The 19,097-nt window shown below is 45.1% G+C and overlaps 5 protein-coding genes across 5 annotated transcripts; 2 read left to right on the top strand and 3 right to left on the bottom strand.

Annotated features, from left to right (window-relative positions):
- Positions 1-481: 481 nt before the first annotated feature.
- Positions 482-2,568, top strand: VTP01DRAFT_9516 (uncharacterized protein; the record flags this gene model as incomplete). Its single annotated transcript, XM_069388751.1, has 5 exons — positions 482-741; positions 804-999; positions 1,091-1,503; positions 1,559-2,023; positions 2,241-2,568. The coding sequence occupies 5 exons, from the start codon at positions 482-484 to the stop codon at positions 2,566-2,568; spliced, it is 1,662 nt and encodes a 553-aa protein (XP_069239936.1).
- Positions 2,569-3,240: 672 nt separating this feature from the next.
- On the bottom strand, positions 3,241-6,153 carry VTP01DRAFT_9515 (uncharacterized protein; the record flags this gene model as incomplete). Its single annotated transcript, XM_069388750.1, has 6 exons — positions 3,241-3,435; positions 3,498-4,238; positions 4,307-5,125; positions 5,216-5,464; positions 5,540-5,760; positions 5,826-6,153. The coding sequence occupies 6 exons, from the start codon at positions 6,151-6,153 to the stop codon at positions 3,241-3,243; spliced, it is 2,553 nt and encodes an 850-aa protein (XP_069239935.1).
- A 2,029-nt stretch (positions 6,154-8,182) lies between these two features.
- On the top strand, positions 8,183-11,544 carry VTP01DRAFT_9514 (uncharacterized protein; the record flags this gene model as incomplete). The annotated part of the gene is made up of 4 exons (XM_069388749.1): positions 8,183-8,978; positions 9,043-10,800; positions 10,860-11,084; positions 11,147-11,544. 4 exons carry the CDS (start codon positions 8,183-8,185, stop codon positions 11,542-11,544), a joined length of 3,177 nt encoding a protein of 1,058 aa, XP_069239934.1.
- Positions 11,545-11,615: 71 nt separating this feature from the next.
- On the bottom strand, positions 11,616-12,143 carry VTP01DRAFT_9513 (uncharacterized protein; the record flags this gene model as incomplete). Its single annotated transcript, XM_069388748.1, has 1 exon — positions 11,616-12,143. One exon carries the CDS (start codon positions 12,141-12,143, stop codon positions 11,616-11,618), a length of 528 nt encoding a protein of 175 aa, XP_069239933.1.
- A 107-nt stretch (positions 12,144-12,250) lies between these two features.
- On the bottom strand, positions 12,251-18,888 carry VTP01DRAFT_9512 (uncharacterized protein; the record flags this gene model as incomplete). Its single annotated transcript, XM_069388747.1, has 14 exons — positions 12,251-12,409; positions 12,479-12,490; positions 12,555-12,578; positions 14,045-14,247; positions 14,307-14,412; positions 14,470-14,838; positions 14,905-17,510; positions 17,562-17,674; positions 17,728-17,815; positions 17,882-18,071; positions 18,132-18,215; positions 18,276-18,461; positions 18,541-18,668; positions 18,867-18,888. 14 exons carry the CDS (start codon positions 18,886-18,888, stop codon positions 12,251-12,253), a joined length of 4,290 nt encoding a protein of 1,429 aa, XP_069239932.1.
- Positions 18,889-19,097: the final 209 nt, after the last annotated feature.

Raw genomic sequence — 19,097 nt, 5'->3', positions numbered from 1 at the left:
GGCAGCTTGAATTTGTATTTCTTCATTGAGCTCTTCTCTGCCGTACTGGTCTGTGGGGGATAGTACTGTATCCTCCACTTTTGCTATTGCTTTTCAAGAAGGCATGGAAAATAATCCAGAAAGAACGAGAACATGGTACACGCAAAATGATCACAAGCATAGGCTGTAAGACTAATCTGCTGTTTTGCAGTCATTTGCAAAGACTGCGGCGGAAATGGCCATAAGTCAAAAAGGAACAAAAAATGCAGATTGTTCGAGCATGAAAGAGGTTAGTATAATTATTGTAGGTTTTGTACACATTGATAATAAACAAAAATGAACCAGTCGGACGAAAAAGGAGGCAGACTGAAGGAGGAAGAAGAAGGGAAGAATTGAAAGAAATGAACAGAACAAGAACCCGAATGCAAAACCATGTCCCAGGTGTGGCTCAGCGAACCATTCGAGATTATCTTCCAACGATTGCCCTTATCATGTACCCAACATGAAGGAACTTGTCGAACAGCGCTTTGGCGGGAGTGTCGAACGTTTCACCCGAACAGTACCTCTTCTGGATGTTGTTCGTGACGAATACAGTGAACAACTATTGCAAGGTATTCAAAACTTGTCACAATTCATGCAAAACGTCGTCATCAGAGTCATGCTATTCGTGGATATCTATATCGTCCAGAATGCTCATAGCAGCATCCCCACTTACGTGTTCTCACAGCAGTTCTTTTATTCAATGGCTCAGCTTGTCCTTGGGCAAGAAATTACGAATGATAATCCAAACTTGCCTGACGACTTACTGGATTCCTGGAATTCAGTCAAACACAGTATCCTGCGCTCATTTACCCCGTGAACAACTTCAAATATTATGCTCAAACATTTGCATCCGCCTGCAACGTCATAAAGGACGCTTACACCAAAATAATCGTGGAGTACTTCCAATCCAGGGTTGAGAAATATACTATTTTAGAGTTACAAAAGTTCGTACCAGTCAGCATCTTACGACCGTCATCAGTCATCCTTCACATCTTGCTTATTTAATGATGTTTTTATGTAGGCAATGCAAAAGGATATGGCATCAAAAATTGCAAATGATTACGTATAGGAGATCCTTGCCGGTGGTGATCCCGTGATGCCACGATATCTTTTACCATGCTCCATTGAAATTGGCAATGCGATACAAGAGATTTGGATGGAATTGATGCCATACATGCCACGGCCGTGTACTACCAAAGAAATGGCTGCAAAACCTGGCAATTTCATACCCGCGTTACATTACATTCTACAGCAGTATCATGACGAGCATCAACAGACGCCGCATATCCAAGAGAAATCAAATACGCGCGCTTTACCCAGTCTATTTTCCTTGGTTCCTCTGCCTTCTCGAAACTGGAGATTTATCGACATCAATGCAGAAACACTGGCTGGGCTGCTGAAAATGCCTGTTCCACGGACATATAACCAGCGTCTGACGGTTTTCCAAACTGTTTTCAATCTTGACAAATACCGCTTTTTCAAGTAAGTTATATTAAGCCAACAGTCGACAATGATAGAGTTATTACAAATGAACTAGGGACGAAGGCTGCATGTTCACTAATCAGATCACAACAAATGGCTATCAGACTCCTTTCCACTTTGCGAGAAGCAAGAAAGAAAGGGAAATCGAATTGGAACTGGACGATTTTAGCATTAATGAAATATCATCATATTACCATCCTTGTACACTTGTCCCTGGTCGGCGAGATGTCTTCAATGCGTCCTACGGGTGTGGGTCAGAAGTCCACGAAGTAAGAAAATGCTCAACAGCAGAGTACTACGGTATGACGGGGTCAAAACGAAGAAACCAGATGCTAAGCAAGGAGAAACGGCGACTTGGCATTGAATATATCGAATCAAACTTTCCCACAGGGAAGATCTCCAAGGCAGAAATGTTTCTTCATTATGTCAGCTATTACCTTTGGCATCTAGAAACATTACTGGATTTTTACAATTACGAACAGATTGCAGCTACACGATTCCGAAACTATCAAGGAATACAGTGCGCTAGAGCTGAAATGGCAAACATAGTGATAAACGGTGGCTGGAAATATAGCAAGAACAGAAGGAAAAGAAAGAAAAAGAAAAGAAATAAGAACAGACAAGACAGTAAGAAAACAAGAAAGAATCGAAAAAAGTTTAAAAAGAAGTCAATATACGTAGGAAGGTATGCCATTAGTTGTAACTGACGGATGCCTGATACTGATCACTTCTAATAGGCTACCATCCCAACCAATTTCGGCAATCCGTTCCACGCTTGATATGGAGAGGGAACAGCCACCAGCTAAAGAAAAGAAATGGAGGAAGGCCAGGGTCAACTGCGATAATAATGTAAAAATGCCTCTTATTGTTTTTCGATCGGGAATGTTTGGCAAGGACGGCGTGCCCTTGAAAGGCCATCAGTCAGGCGCGGTAGGCATTCTATGGAGGGAGCTCAAGAAGAGGGAAGCCAACGGCGAGGTTGCTGTCGTTAAAATCGATGAATATTTGACATCCCAAGTACAATCAAATTGGCAAATATCATGGGTAAAGTTACTGAGAGAATAATTAATATATATGTCATGCTTGCTTATCGCGAACTCTCGATAACATGATCACGGACGACGGTGTCAAGCACAATGGGATCCAAGTCTGCAAAAGCTGTAGGACCCTATGGAACCGAGACACCAATACATCCAAAAACATGTTCTACATTGCGATGTGCATTTGGTCAGGTCATGAGCGGCCTGCACCTTTCTTCTGAGCGAATATCACCACTGCAAAATGTGGGACCCTAACGGGTTTAGATCTCTACGGTAGGTCCATTTGATTGCCTGCAGTTTACAATATATTAATTAATACTTCGTTTAGTTATCGGTAAGTCACGACCTACACATCCAATGTCGAAGTTTTACTCATTAAGAGATCATTTGCGTTATTTGGGGTGCCCGCATCGCGTCGTAAGCAAGTTTGGGCTAAATGGCAAGTGTACACGAACTCTAATTCGAGGAGAATGTTTATTAATATCTTCCCCAAGGTCCAAATTTGATTCGAGTGCGATGCAAAATTGATGCTCCAAACACAGTATACATGGACAGCCCGCTGTCGTCACAAATTGCTACTCCGAATGCAGATTGAGTGCTGTTGTAACTGCAGTAGACAGAGGACAATAAGATGTGCATATATTTGTATGTATTTTTTCTAGAATATATTAAAGGGTTACTAGAAACTAGGTACAGCTTAGCGATTGAACAGTCTAAAGAATAAGTACAAGCAAGAACCAATGAATCGGAAAGCGGAAAGACCAGCGACAGACCACAAGATGAAACCAAGGTACGCTGTGCTACGTTCCTGGTAGGATCCAAACCACTGCAAAATCTGTCCGTTGGTAATCACAGCTACCAGAGCCATGTTGGTAATAACCCAAGACAAGACCTGTATGGAAGATAAGTTAGTACACAGTGCAGATAATCGATCTCACTACACGCTATACGCACCAGGCGTGTACGGAAAGCCTTGTAGTAATCTTCCTGTTTTGTCTTTGCATCGCGCTTCTCGTGGACCGGCACAACGACGCGCTTGAGATCCTGGCAGTGCTCCTCGTACTGTTCGTTCAGATCCTTCTCCTCCGTCGGCACTTCAACTTCAACGTGGTGTTCACCATCCTTGCCCTTCTTTGCTTTGACTACACCGAGTTCTGTGGAAACAGTGTTGTCACCCTTGGTACCCCAAGAGACATCGTGAGTGTTACAGAACGCATAAATGTTGAGCACGTTGATGTAGCTAGGAGACATGAAAATATACTGGATGAAGCTTGTAAACATGTGCCAGGGATCCAAGAACAGGAAACTTGCTACAAAGTAGATCACATATGTTGATACAACAGCGACGATGACTTGGCGGAAAGCACTTTGGTTGATTAGTGTTACAAACATGTCGTCCGATTCTCGTGCTTGCTCGATAGCCGAGTCGACACCAACGACGGTGATCCAGAGAGTACAGAACATGATGTATACCATGAGAAGCGCAAAGAAGACGATACTGAGGATATATGCCCATTTAAAGCCTTGTGGACGATTACCCATGGCAATGATAAACTGAATGACAAGAAGGACAATGTACACGTAATTGAAACTGATATGCAGATACGTGGCGATTTGGGCCGAGAAAGGTTTAGGATCGAGATAATCGGACTCCATGGAGGTGGTCATGATGTAGAATGTGAGGTAAAAGTTGCCCTATTTTTTTTTCATATATATATATCAGTTGACGAAATCAATCGAGAATTTCCAGATGCTCGACTTACAATTGCAAACCAAGAGAAGATCAAATTGTAAAACTGATAAATGCCTTGAATCATAAAGAAAAATTTGCGGATAATGTTGTGATCAGATGTCCAGAGCTTTCCAGTGTGTACGAGGGCGTAGACACCGGCAAAGAAGGAGCCGTTGAGCCATCGTCGACGCTGGGAGATAAACTCAGGTACGTTGTCTGGCACGTCGGTTTCACCGTATGAATTGTTCACATAGTGAAGTTTCCATGCGGCGTGTTTCTTGGCAACCAACTCGTAACACAAGATACGATCTTCGGCCAGGTACATGTTGGCTGTGAAGATATCTGCATCGCTTCCATGCTGCTTCTCACCCAAGAAGTACTTTTCGAGCGGACCGTGGCCGTTGGCGTCGTTTTGGAGTGCAATGAAACGGTAAGCTGAGAAAGCACCGGGCAAGACGGAGATGTAGCCAAACACAGATTCCAGGGGCTTGTCGAGGATATTGGACATTTTGTACTCAAAGTTTTGGGATGCGACCAAGGGGTTCAAGAGCGCGACGCCAGCTTTGCCAGTCATTGCTCTAATTTCACCGCATGCACCGGCGACGTTCTTGTTGACATCGAATGCCTTCCACAAATGATAGATGGATGTTCCGCCTGGCTTTGTGCCGACATCGATCAATACGCAGATATTGGGGTTGATGAGAGGGCCGAATGCCTGGAAAAACCATCGATGGGAGTTGATCTTTTTTTGGTTCTTCTCCTTGAGGCAGAACAGTAGCTGGGTTGGAACAATACCCTTTTCCGCTCCACGAAAGTTCATATCGGGGTCCACCGAGATTTGTGTAGTGTGCTATTTTAAAATAGTAATAAAAAATTCACGGTGCCCATGTGCTGTCAGTTCGTCGTCGAAGAACAGCCTGAAGCCAATTCAATACATTACCTCGTAAATGTGTGCGGTGACTGGTTTGCCCTCGACAATGTTTTTGGCAACACCGTCCTGATACACACCTAAAGCGGCAAGCACAGACAAGGTGCGGGGATGAATCTTTGTACGCCCGTCAGACACGATGCACACAACCACTTTCTGCCAACCGCCCTCTCCCCAAGTATGGGATCTGGAACGCGAGCACAAATGCGCAATATTCTTCATGACACCGTGCAGCGTTCGGCAGAAAAGAACTTCATCTTCCTGCATAACGTAACGTGATTGTTAGCCTCCTTTCTATCCCAGAATCACGATTGTGATCTGTTGAGCCACACTTACGTTGTACATTGTTAATACGATAAAGAGTTCTGTCTGTCTGTTCATCAATTGTTGGCGAAGAGTGTACTTTTGGTCAGCGAATTCAGCTGGGTCGCAGGTTGCTGCAGTGTATCGCATATGTGTGAATTCGTGCGCCTCCTTGTTCGGCAGACGTTCCAGATATTTTGTGGGCACAGGGTTATCCAGTACAAGGTTACCGCCCGTCAGTTTCACCTTACGCACTATATACATGATCTCACGTTAATATATATTTATATATATATATGCTTTTCCAGTCATTCCGTACCCGTCTTGTATCGGCGTGGCTGTCTTCGGGGAGCCTCTCCATAGTACGGCGAGCCAGGTGACATGGGCGGCGGTGGCGGCTGCTCAATAAACTGAACACCTCCTCCACCTCCAGCGACTCTAGAAAATGGAGATCGAGGGCCGTTCGGCGAGTTGGGACTTCCTAGCAACGGCTGCTGCGTGGTATCAAAGTCATTGTAGCTCTGAGGTCCACGCTCCATAGGCGGCTCGTTGGAAAAGTTGGTGTGCTGCAGCGGGTACTGCTCAGTGTAGCCAGGCAAGGGCGAGCCTGCTTCTCTCCCTCCTTGATCAAAGTTATTGTTATACATTGCCAAACCACCCTTGTAGAAGGGAACGCTGGTGAGTTTCTTGCATGGTTTGTAGCCATGGATCAATGGTACCTGAGCGTGTTAAGCTGCAAAAGGAAAAGCAAGGAAACAGGGCAACATTGATGATTACAATTTGACATTTTATACCTCGTGCAAGGTTACACCGAAAACATGTCCAAATCAGCCAATAGCAGCACGGTGTAGCACCACCGAAAATTGAACAGTGCGAAAAAAACGGCAGGTAAACATGTGTATACCTTGCAGGGTTTGCTTGCGTGGCGCAAGCTTCCACCACACACTCTCTCTCAGCAAGTAGAGTAAAAGATTAATTCCTTTTATGGACTCTATCTTATTAGTATTGCGACTTGGCATACTGCGCGCCGCCCCTTTTTTCCTTTCATCGTGATCTATTGCTCCCCGCGCTCTCGATACGCAATCGATACGCAAAGTCGAGGTATGTTAACTGACCCTTTTACTGGTCGATTTGTTCAAGCAATTACCCGACTCCAGGATATCTGCTGAGGGGGCTGGGTTACTTGCATCCAAACAAGGATTAACTAAAATGAAATAGTTACAAATTCGGCACACGTGTGCGAGTGTTTCGGTCTGCTTCTGAAAATACACCTGCAGGCGTGTGTTATAGAACTTATGCAAAGGAGCGGATTGAACGCTTTCATGTATTAACTTAAATATCCAAATGCATACATGTAAGCTGACTTTCCGAGGCATATGAAGGTAGAATATCGGATAATTGAATACATACAAAATTTCTTGGCCGCAATTACCATCACTTAATTGCTGGCTATCTCACACCGGGCAGAGCTAGAAATCGCGAACACTGATAATGATCCCGAAAAAGATCGAGGACTATAAACGATTAGCGCCTTGTTTGACGTCCGATAGCAGCATACATACTAATAGATACAAGACACATGAACAGGGACCCTTCCAAATCTTCTAATACCAAGGATGATGTAAATTAGTTTCCTCAAATATCACCAAAGAGAATTTTGCAACACTTGAAATACAGCCACTTGAGGCCGCAGTGGAACTTTGAACAGCGCGCTCTGACAGGGTGACACAAAGTAAGTGGAGTCCGGTTCCTTGTGTTACTCATTCTTCCTCTTCAAGCATGATATTACCATCCTTGTCCATCACTCCAATCACCAACTGAGAAGGACCCGTATTGATGGATCACAGAATTCGCATTTTACTCTTTCTGTTCTTTAGTTTATAGTTTCAAGTGCAGGGCTGCCTTTTGACTAAACACTACATTTTATACGCTTCCTGTTCCACTTTGCAATCCCACTCATACTAATGCTTAGGTTATCATCGCGGGTCATCCAATAATAATACTCACAAGCGATGTTACGACGTTAGTAAATCCATTCTTTTGCAGAAATCGTAGGCATTACCTCAAACAAAGCAAAACAATTTCTATTCCTCTCAATTACAGCTACCCACAATCAGTTCTCACTAGCTGTCCAAAGGCGGGTTGCATCCAAGAAGCGATCAGGCTTGCCTGTGCACTAGCGTCGAAGCTTTGACAAGGAGGCAGGCGTGGAGATTGTTAGCATCGAAACCTTTGGCGCCAGCCATGGATCTCATATAAGTCTTTTCGATTTGAAAGCATGCATCTGTCTTGCAAACCATATTCTCTATCTCCTCTACCGCAGTTATTGTGAACAATACAGTGTCTTTTTTCTTTGGCATTGATAAAGGTGGGTATCTGACGTTTTCCTATATCCATAGCGCCACAGGCATTTCATCCAGGAGATATAAAACAACCAGAAAGTGCTAGAACACTGACTACATTCGAGGAAGAAGAGAAAGCTGTAAGTCACTTTCCGAAAACTCTTGGCGTTGTTTCTCAAATATTCAAAAGTACTGGTTTTGACATTTGTAGGACTGCAGTGGAGGGACCCACGGTAGGTATGCTCGTTGTTAATGGCAATGGGCTGAGATTGAAAACCGCGCCAATGCAGATGAACCCGAACAATGCATTGTTCTTGGTTTTCCAGGGTTCAACATGAACTCGTCCTTCCTGCTGCACATTTCGAGTACTATACCGAGAACACGGGTTGCCTCCCAGATATTTTCTCATGCCAGCAAGGCAGCAACCAAACCTAGTCACGGCAAGCGATCACTCACGACGAAATCTCCAATAACTGTGTGGGGCGCAGACGCGCTTACAAATACACTGCGACTGAGCCCGTCAAAGCCTGTACTTGTAGCACTTCAGCGTGTACGAAACATATCGAATACATCAGTGTATTTGCGTGAACGCGACCCGAACGATAACAATGACGAGGTTCAAGGTGGTGCAAAGTCGCAAGGAGACGACGAGGGTGGTGACGATAATAGCAACTCGAGCAAGTCATCGGTCTTCAACGTCATTGATAGCCAGCTACAAAAGCCGTCCGTGCCCGATGTGTACCCTCAAGTCCTTGCTCTACCCATTGCGCGACGTCCATTGTTCCCAGGTTTCTATAAGGCTGTTGTAGTGAAAGACCCGGATGTCACCTCAGCTATCAAGGAGCTTCTAAAGCGAGGACAGCCTTACGTTGGTGCCTTCCTGTTGAAGGATGAGAAACTGGATACGGATATCATCACGGATCTGGATCAGGTTTATCCGGTCGGTGTTTTCGCACAGATCACCAGCGTGTTTCCGACCAGTAGCAGTGGAGGAGACAAGGACAGAGAAGGTCTCACGGCGGTTTTGTATCCGCATCGAAGGATCAAATTCACGGACCTGTTATCACCTAAACGACGGAAAGAGGAGCGAGACCTTGCGGAAACAGAGGAAGTGCCTCTTGGCGAAGCAGGTAGAGTGTCAAGCAAAAAATCAGCAAAGGTATTTGACTACGTATTTACTTTTTATCCACTTAGCTGGGGCGAACGAGCCAGAAGCAGTCAAGCGAAAAGAAACGGCGTATGCTACCTCCTTCTTACTCAAAGACCATTCTGTCTCGTTAGCAAATGTTGAGAATATGGATGATTTGCCCTACTCGAAAAAGAATCCAACCGTGCGCGCTGTGACTTCCGAGATTGTATCGGTCTTCAAGGACATTGCATCCTTGAATCCTTTGTTCCGTGACCAGATTGCCAGCTTTTCAATGTCCCAAGCAGCAGCGAATGTATTTGAAGAGCCTGGCAAACTCGCCGACTTTGCAGCTGCTGTGTCAGCAGGCGAACCCGAGGAGCTGCAACAAGTACTGGAGACGCTGTCTATCGAAGAGCGTCTGCAAAAAGCGCTGTTGGTTCTCAAAAAGGAGCTTATGAATGCACAGCTTCAGAACAAGATTTCCAAAGAAGTCGAAAGCAAGATCGCCAAGCGGCAGAGAGAATACTATCTAATGGAGCAAATGAAAGGTATCAAGAAGGAACTCGGTATAGAGAGTGACGGCAAGGACAAATTGGTCGAGGGGTTCAAGGAACGGGCCGAAAAACTCGCAATGCCAGATTCAGTCAAGAAAGTGTTTGATGAAGAAATCAACAAGCTGGCGCATCTCGAAACAGCTGCCTCGGAATTTAATGTTACCCGCAATTACCTCGACTGGCTCACACAAATCCCTTGGGGAAAACGTTCACGAGAAAATTACAACATAGTACACGCCAAAATGGTCTTGGACGAAGATCACTATGGTCTGAAAGATGTGAAAGACCGCATCCTCGAATTTATCGCGGTTGGCAAGCTTCGTGGAACAGTTGAGGGCAAAATCCTTTGCCTAGCAGGACCGCCGGGTGTCGGCAAGACGTCTATAGGAAAGAGCATTGCGCGTGCACTTGATCGCGAATTTTATCGTTTCTCGGTTGGTGGTCTGACAGACGTTGCCGAGATCAAGGGCCATCGCCGCACTTATGTTGGAGCTATGCCCGGTAAAGTGATCCAAGCTCTCAAGAAAGTCCAAACAGAGAATCCGCTTATTTTGATCGACGAAATCGATAAGGTCGGTCGGGGACATCAAGGCGACCCGTCTTCCGCACTGCTTGAGTTGCTAGATCCTGAACAAAACAGCAGTTTCCTGGACCACTACATGGATGTACCTGTCGATTTATCCAAAGTCCTCTTTGTTTGCACAGCCAACGTACTCGATACTATTCCCGGACCGCTGTTAGATCGCATGGAGGTTATTCAACTATCAGGCTACGTGGCTGAAGAGAAGGAAGCAATCGCTGCCAAATATCTCGCACCTAACGCCAAGATAGCTGCTGGTCTTGAAAAAGTCAATGTCAACCTTACAAAGGAAGCCATCGATATTCTCATCAAGAACTATTGTCGCGAAAGTGGAGTCCGAAATTTGAAGAAGCAGATTGACAAGGTATACAGAAAAGCAGCCTACAATATAGTGGAAAAAGTTGGCGAGGAAAAGCTGCCGCAGCAAGAAGGTGACTCTCCCAAGGTGTTGTCCTCTGACAAGCGCTCGAATGATCCAGAGGTAGCAGAAGATGATAAAGGCGCAAAGGAAGCTGGACAGGAAAAGACATACGAAGATAGAAAACCATTACAGGTTCCAGGCGATGTTAAGATCGATATTACACCAGAAAACCTCAAAGATTACGTCGGTCCTCCAGTATTCCACTCCGATAGACTGTATGACAAGACACCTCCCGGCGTTGTCATGGGCTTGGCATGGACTAGCATGGGTAAATTAAGCATCTCACAGAAATCATTTATATATCTAATATGCTTATCGCTTTTTTAGGAGGATCATCATTGTATATAGAGTCGGTGCTGGAATCATCGCTCACACCAAAATCGTCGCCGCACTTGTCAAAGACAGGTCAGCTCGGCGACGTCATGAAAGAATCCACTAGCATTGCATATACGTTTGCAAAGTCGCTGGTAGCGACTCATTTCCCAAAGAACAGATTCTTTGATAGAGCTAGAGTCCATCTGCACTGTCCTGCCGGAGCAGTGCCAAAAGACGGTTAGCAAGAATACACTTTTGGTAATTGAGGACTTGCTAACGATTGTATGGTCCATGGCTAGGTCCATCTGCTGGTATTACTATGGCGACTTCCCTGATCTCCTTGGCACTGAACGTGCCTGTTCCTTCGGATATAGCCATGACCGGCGAACTGACAGTAACGGGCAAAGTGCTCCAAATTGGTGGACTAAAGGAAAAGACGATTGCTGCCAAGCGATCAAAAGTTACAACTATATTCTTCCCCAAGGATAATCAAGCTGATTGGGAAGAGTTACCGGAACACGTCAAGGAGGGCATCAAGGGTATTCCTGTCGATACATACCACGACGTGTTCAAGATCTGCTTCGGGCATGTAACCAAGGAACAAGCCGAGGAAGTATGGGCAAAGGCGTTGCCAGAATCAGAAATGGCGAAAGAAGATATCAAGGTACAAGAAGATGAAGACGAAAAGCAGCAGTAACAAGAAAGCAGCGTTTATATATTTCTTGTTGTATAATATATCAACGAAATACAAATAATAATGTATAGAAATCAAAGAACGACGGTGTCTCTTTGCTCTGACAGTTTCGGATGCTGTTGCCTGCTCATCAGAGCTTCTGTCGTCCAAGTATATGCCATAAAAGTAGCAGCGTTTGAGGGGAAGGCGCGTAAAAGCGTTGGTGTGAGTCCTCGATATAGACCACGTAGTCCTTCTACTCTGAAGCATTCTCGGAAACAATCGAGCGTATGGCGATATTTCTGCGGATCAGACTGCATCCGTGTCTTGACTACATCTGCAGGATATGTCGAACACCAAGCAGCGATGCCTGCTATTCCGCCTGCAACAATGACTTTGATTGCATTCAAGTCTTTTTCTTCTTCTGTTGCCAGGTACCGCGCGGCGCATTCATACGCGACAAAGTATGGTCCGAAACTCAATTCTCGTAGTACCGTGGGTGTCATGCCGCCAAAGCACTGCCTTACACCGCCGGCCATGTACATCTTTTGGAGGCAGTGCAGCGGCCCTCGCGTGGTTCCTGAATGTATCTGATTCTGCAGCTGCACCTTGGCGAGTTCCATAGGGCACGTCACTGCGTCTTTTTTGTTTTATTACCATTTGCATGCGTGAGTAAAAAAATAAATTCATTGCATGAACTTTCCCTCGATTGTGACACTGATCTTGTATATTACCTGGTAACAATTCCTGCACCCATCCCGGCGATCATGATATGGGATAGATCCGGTTGCTGTGACGACAGCGCTGCATTGCTGCCATTGACTTGTAATTTGGAAAGGATATACTCATACGATCCAAAAACTAGTGCATTCACCAACGCCACACCTGCCTAGAAGCGCATAATAGTTGCAGTGTGAGCCAAAAAGTTTCCCACGACCCAATGACGTCCTAGACATACTGCTGGCGATGTCTATGACGGGGAAAGTCAGAAATCTGTCCACCTGACCACCACGCTTATCTCTATCTATACTTACCACGCCCTTGTATAACCCAAAGATCTGTACATATTCAATAACAATTTAGTTGAGAACATCAACTATTATCAAAAAAGAACGTCTGCCATCGGTTTAGAACTTGCCTTCTCTTGTCGGACAGTGGATACAAAGCAATTCCATGTTCCTTTGTACCTCGAGGATATTTCCGGTGTTTGCAGCCGTACCTTGACTGGAGCCAACCAGCTTTCAATTTCACACGACTAAAGCAAATAGCCATCCAGACTATCACTGACCTGTATCTTGATTGATAGCATGTCAGTAACTTTGTATCTCAAAAACCACTTTGGTGACTGACTGACCAAATGGGTGGCCCACTGCTAATCCTGCAAGACCTGTAGAGACTAGAAGTTGGTATCTCTGTATAATTCCGATCCTCCCTTATAGGGCGCAGCACACGATAACGAACCTCCCATCAAGCCGGCGAAACATGAAGCAAACGTGTTTCTATCATCATTTGGATGCGCTTTTGTTGCGTGATTGAGAATCTTGCAATGAAAGAATGTCGTGTAATTTCTTGATCCTTACGTATTTCGTCAATTTCGAGCATTGCAAAATCGTGGGAAAACAAAGAACCAATAAAACCAAGAGAAAGAAGAGTGAAGGGAGAACTGCCTTGCATAAAGCTTAAAAGAAACAAGAAAAAATTATGGACACTGCTTCGTTCTATTTTGGACAATCGCTGCAGACAAAGGTAATACACATTCTTCTTCCGATGATCCAGCTCAACTTGTTGCTGTCATTAGTATCTTTGAAGTATGTGCTTGAACCTTCTCTCCAAAATATGGTGGCAAAAACTTCTCCATTTGGGCTTGGTATTCATTTATTCATGCTGGATTCACGGCTACAGTGCCACAATATCTTCATTGCTCTTATTCTTCACAGAACCACAAACAGCGCTCACTAACTGTATCTCGTGCGGTTTTAGGCGCTACCTTAGACATGTCTGTTTGCGAACTTGTTGTAAGCGAATGTAATGTTTGTCGAATAAAGTGGATCCCGAATATTTTCGTCTTTACCATGCCGTTGACAGCTCTTGGAGACGGCTAATACATAGCAAATTTAGATTGAATACGTATTAGCATAAGTGAGACACAATGACGCTAATTTTTCAAACTAAAGGTTCGAGTAATGTTTTCTGGTTTTAATTTCTTGATAACACACAAATGATTTTGGTATCTTTTCGTCAGCCTTAATCAACTGAAGTATGTAACGGATTTGGAGAGGTCAATACTAAGCTGATCTGATTTGTAGGTGATGAGGGATCAAAGTACAAGGGGTGAACAAAATGCACGAGACATTTTAGGAAGATATACTAGCCTGCGACTAGACTCATGTGAAGGGGTAAGAGGAATGGATATTATTTACAAACGAAGGAATGGAGGAGGGTTGTTACATGCAGTTTGCTCTGCAAAACAGGCAAGGATGTCGCAACAACGGAGCATTTCTTGCTCTTCGTCGTCCAGCCGGACCTTTGAGAATTTGCTTTGAAACTGGCCATTGATGTATACAGCTTCTTGTACCATATGCTTCGCAAAGGCAAAATGCATTGCGAATAAAGCAGCATATGTAGTGTTGTATCCTAGGCAACATTCCAGGATATAACCCCGTTCTTCGGCGGTGTAATGACCATCGACAAATGCTTGTATATGCTTCATTTCAGGCTTTTCTTTGCCTACATCGATACGCTTCATCAATCGACTGTTTGAACGTCGCAGCTTAACAGTGCATTACCACCAAACAACATATCGAGCATTACATCAATGCTCTCCTTTCGCCGATCTTTTTCTTCGTTCAAGTCATCTTCCTGCTGCTGCGACTCTGTGGCTGTCTTTAAGGTCTATTTCACTACCATTAAATAACAAGAAAGCATGAATATCTGAATGCAAAGTCTTACTGAATCCAGATTAGGGGCAATTTGAGAGAAGCTTGCTATGATGTCTTCAGGTGACATGTCTGCGTCGTAAAAAACATCTGATTCCCCGGACATGCTCTCGTTCTCTTCATTTTGCAGCTCCTCTGACAACGGCAATTCTGTAAGCTGATGGTTTTCGTATTCCCTAGACTCGTCCAGGTAGTGTAGATAATTATTTGACTGAGATGCTGATGTTCCGAATGAATGCATTTCTGCTGACATCTTTGGATTTTTAGGGCCCCTAGGCCTTGAGATTGAACCTTCATCATCATCATCATCATCGTGATGTCTCTTACGAGAAACTGTTGGGAATACTGTTGTAGAGACTGTGGATCTTGATGTTTCTTCTCCCTGGAAGTCATTACAAAGTTGTTCGGACCCGATCGAATCATTTAAAGTATTGTGATCGGCCCGTACATTTCTGGGCGCAACTTCTGGTGTAATCTCTGTTGTCTGTTCAGCCCTCCCTGAATCGGAATGTGATGGTTCTTCCCAGACTTCGGGCCACGCCACATTTTCACCGAAATCATCTGCCTCGATCGGTATACTGTGTGGTTCGGCGTACTGTATTTCAAGTTCGTGCTCATCATCTTGGCCACGTCTTTCACGAGCAACTGTTTGAGACATTGTTGGAGACCAGTTTCCTGGTGTTTCATCTTCCAAACGGCTGTTAGAGAGTTGCTCGAACACGATCGAATTAGTTGAGTTATCGTGCTCTGATCCTGCAGTTCTGGCCTCAATCTCCGGTGTACTGTCTGTTGTCTCTTCAACAGTTGTCGAATCGAAAGGTGATGGTTCTTCCCAGACCTCGGGCCACGCTACACTTTCATCGAAATGATCCGTGTCGATCGGTAAACTCTGAGCCTTGTCATTCTGGATTTCAGGTTCGTCTTCATCATCTTGGCAATGTCTTTCACGAGCAACCGTGGTTCCTGATGTTTCTTCTTCCAAAGGATTATCAGAGTATTGTTCGGATGCAATCGAGTCGTTTGGAATGGCATGCTCGGATTGTGTAGTTTTGGTCTCAGACCTCCCTGTACTGTCTGTTGGTTTGGAGGATGTTTGTTCGACTATTGCTAGATCCAATACTGTTCGTTTTTCCCAGATCTCGGGGCGCGCTACGCTTTCATCGAAATCGTCTATATCAACTGGGGATTGCCGTACTTCATCCTCTTGGATTTCAGGCTCATCTTTATCATCTTGGCTACGTTCAGCACGAGGAGGTGTTGGAGGTATAGTTGGAGCAACCGTCGTTTCCGATGCGTCTTCTCCCAAAGGGTCATCATAGTGCTGCTTGGAAACAACCGAATCATTTAAGCTATCATGCTCGGATTGTACGGTCCCGGCCTCAACTTCTGGTATGCTGTCTGTTGTCCATTCGACCATCGCCGAATCGAATGGTGATGGTTCTTCCCAGACCTCGGGCCACGCTACGCTCTCGTCAAAGTCATCTGCATCGATCGGTAAACGGTGTGACATATCGTCCTGTATTTCGGGTTCGTCTTCATCATCGCGGCAATGTCTTTCACGAGCAACTGTTGGGAGTATTGTTGGGGAAACGGCGATTCTTGATGCTTCTTCTCCCGAAAGATTGTCAGAGTGTTGCGTGGAAACAATCGACTCATTTGAATTATCGTGCTCGGATCGTGCAGTGGTCGGTGTTGTCTTTTCGACTGTTGCTGAATCGAATGGTGACGATTCTTCCCAATAGCTATCATAGAAATCATCTACATCAGCCGGGAAACGGCGTTGTTCGTCCTCCTGGATTTCAGGTTCGTCAAAGACCCTTTCGTGAGCCGTAGAGCTCTGGAATCTTGCTCGTCTAACTGGTGCAGGAGTTGGTGATTCATCATCAGCATCTTCCTCTTCATCGCGTCGGAGCTGCGCAAAGAAATCCCAATCGTCGATCGGCTGGCCCTGTCTCTCTCTCACTAACTGTCTGAACTCTTCCATCTCGTTCGGTTCCAGGAGTAATTCGTCAGGATCCACTTCGACGAGGCTGTGCTCGCTGACAGATTCTAGATCGCTCTCTGCCGGTCCCATGACCAAAAATTCAAATAAATGGAGTGGATCTACCTCGTCGGCGCTCGTATCACTGTCGGCTTCTTGTCGTTCGAACAGGTCATCATATTCATCCTCGCTATCACTGTCAGTGTACTCGTCGTCGGATACCGCTAAATTTTGATAGGCAATCGACGGTGTGTCAGTTCTAGCATATATAACTGTCTGCTGCTGCAGTGGTACTGAGGCTTCTGACGTTTCTGTCATTGCGGCTCGTATTATTGGCGACATGCGACGTTCGTTGTATTCTGTCATATCCGCTCTGCTTCCCGACGCAACAATATCCTCCGCTTCTTCAATTTCTTCATCGTCAATCGGCATCTCTTCGAAAACACATCCATGCGATAAGTCATCAACATTGTGGATATCAGACATTTCGTTCTGCTGCTCTTGATTGCGTTGTTCAAACTCAACCGATGTTTGGTCATCTTGTGCGTGTGAGTAGTCATATTGTGAGTCTTGCTGTATGCTTGTCATGTCCTGCAACTTGTTATCCATTTCGTTTTCACGCTCCAACTGTCTTTCAACTTTTGTTTCGTTCAAATGTTCTCCTTCATCTTCCTGCTGCATTTGCTCAACAGCTCCATCATTTTTCTCTTCCGCAGATTGCATGCTATCGATCATCATAGGACCATATTCAACACTCGTGCTTTGATCGCTCACAGCCGCAATTTGATCAAGATTTTCCACCTGCAGCTCGTGTATATCGTTTGAATCAGGTCTGTTCGTTGTAAAATTGATGAGGGTATTGTCATCCAAGAATAAGTACCGTTTGCCCTCCGGCGAGTTTGTGTAGCAAATATCTCGAAGGAGATCTTCGGAAGTATGCTCATACTTGAACTTTGTCTCGAGCTGGAGTTTCATTGCAGTGCTAACAGACCACGATGCAGCGTGGTATACAACATTGTCGCCCTCATCTTGGGCCTTGTAAAGCGCTTCAATTCGGTATTCGCGGCTGTGACCTAACTTGGAATCAGCCAAGTGTATACCTTTGATTGAGATCTTTTACTTACCCTGAGTCAATCGGAACCATTCAATGTTTCCTAGCTGACCACTGTCAGGTCGAAGGTTTGCCAATATCCTTCTGCGGCCGTTTCCATATAGCTCCATGATATGAAGAGTGGAGCTTGAAGTTCCAGTCAGTTGATGCAAGATCAGGATGGGAGATTTCTACCTTACCACGTATCATTATCATTTCTTTTGGATGTGAATGCGGCGACCATTGAACGCGTCTCTGGTATAGCAATCAGGTCAAGAGTAGATACAACTGTAAAGAGGAAATCATCGTTAGCTTTGTGAATAACCTTGCTAAACCATCGCCCTTATATATTACGTCTAGCTTGGTGATATATCTTGCTCGGGATGACTTGGAAATCATTTGAAATCCGGTGAGCTTGCAGCCTGCCTTTTGCAGTTCCAAAGAGGAGTCTCATATCGCGCCATCCGGAGCGCCCCTCATTTGGATTTTGTGCCATTGACAAGGTCGTAACAGCAGATCCGTCGGCAGAGCCAATGGTGCGAACCTGTGAAACGAAATGCTTAGTTGGTTGGGACAACGATGTGGTTCTGTGGTTCTTCTTTACCTGGACGTTGCCATCTCGGAAGACCGGCAGCACGGTTACCGAACCGTCCTTGTGCCCGAAAGCTAGGATCGGTGTTCCATTCAGCTTTTTGCCAGTTATGTGAGTAATAGAGTTGATTTTTGAAACTTACTTTACAACACTTACATGAAATTCTGCGGCGATTGCGCTAACACGAGTTGTTACGACCTGGTCAAGATCTACTTTCCGACAAGTCGCCGACAAAATATCGTATTCATAAACTGCATAAAACGCGTCGAACACCATCCATCCGACGATCAGCAGGATTTTTCGGTTCTCACTGGCACATGCAGTCAAGTGCTCAACTTCGAACTACAACAGAAATCAGCGCTGCGATTCTTTCTCTCCACACTGCAGCGCGGCTGCTTTTCTGTCTGGGGACTGATCTTACCTCGTCGTGGAAAGCGACCGTGTCGTAAAGGGAAGAGGTGCCATGGCTGTGGCAATATAATTGTAGCTGCTGTGCACTGTATCGATAGTAGAACAATCGTTCACCGTGAGGTACGGATTGGTTTGACACTACGAATCCAACGGAAGGATTTACGAGAACTCGCGAGGAGTCTCATCCGTTCATGGTGTCTCGCAAGAGTAGTTCAAGGATCGTGTCTTTTCTTGCTGCCAGAAGAATCCGAGAGTAGAGAAAGAGTGCAAGTCTGTGCTGCTATGGAGATCACAGATTTTAGAGCGTTCGCAAAGCTCAACCCCGCAATGTTGTACATGACAGTCGGACGACAATCATGGTTCGTCTTTAGAAGCCTGGGTTGCAGAAATTATTCATCCGTAGTATGATAAGGAGAGTTGATAGTCAATAAGATGTAGTATATCATGTCGCAGTGAAAGCTAGCGGCTCTGTTTATTTGGCTTGCCTTGCACTTCAAGGATATGCTTCTTGTCTCTTTGATGGAATCCGCTAAGACGGTTACGTCCATTCTATGCCTCTGTGTCCCA

Source organism: Rhizomucor pusillus (assembly GCF_041956525.1).
Source record: "Rhizomucor pusillus strain CBS 183.67 unplaced genomic scaffold VTP01scaffold_7, whole genome shotgun sequence".
Classification (NCBI taxonomy): domain Eukaryota; kingdom Fungi; phylum Mucoromycota; class Mucoromycetes; order Mucorales; family Lichtheimiaceae; genus Rhizomucor; species Rhizomucor pusillus.
Note: the sequence above shows the minus strand (reverse complement) of the source record. Positions and strands in the feature narration are given on the sequence as shown.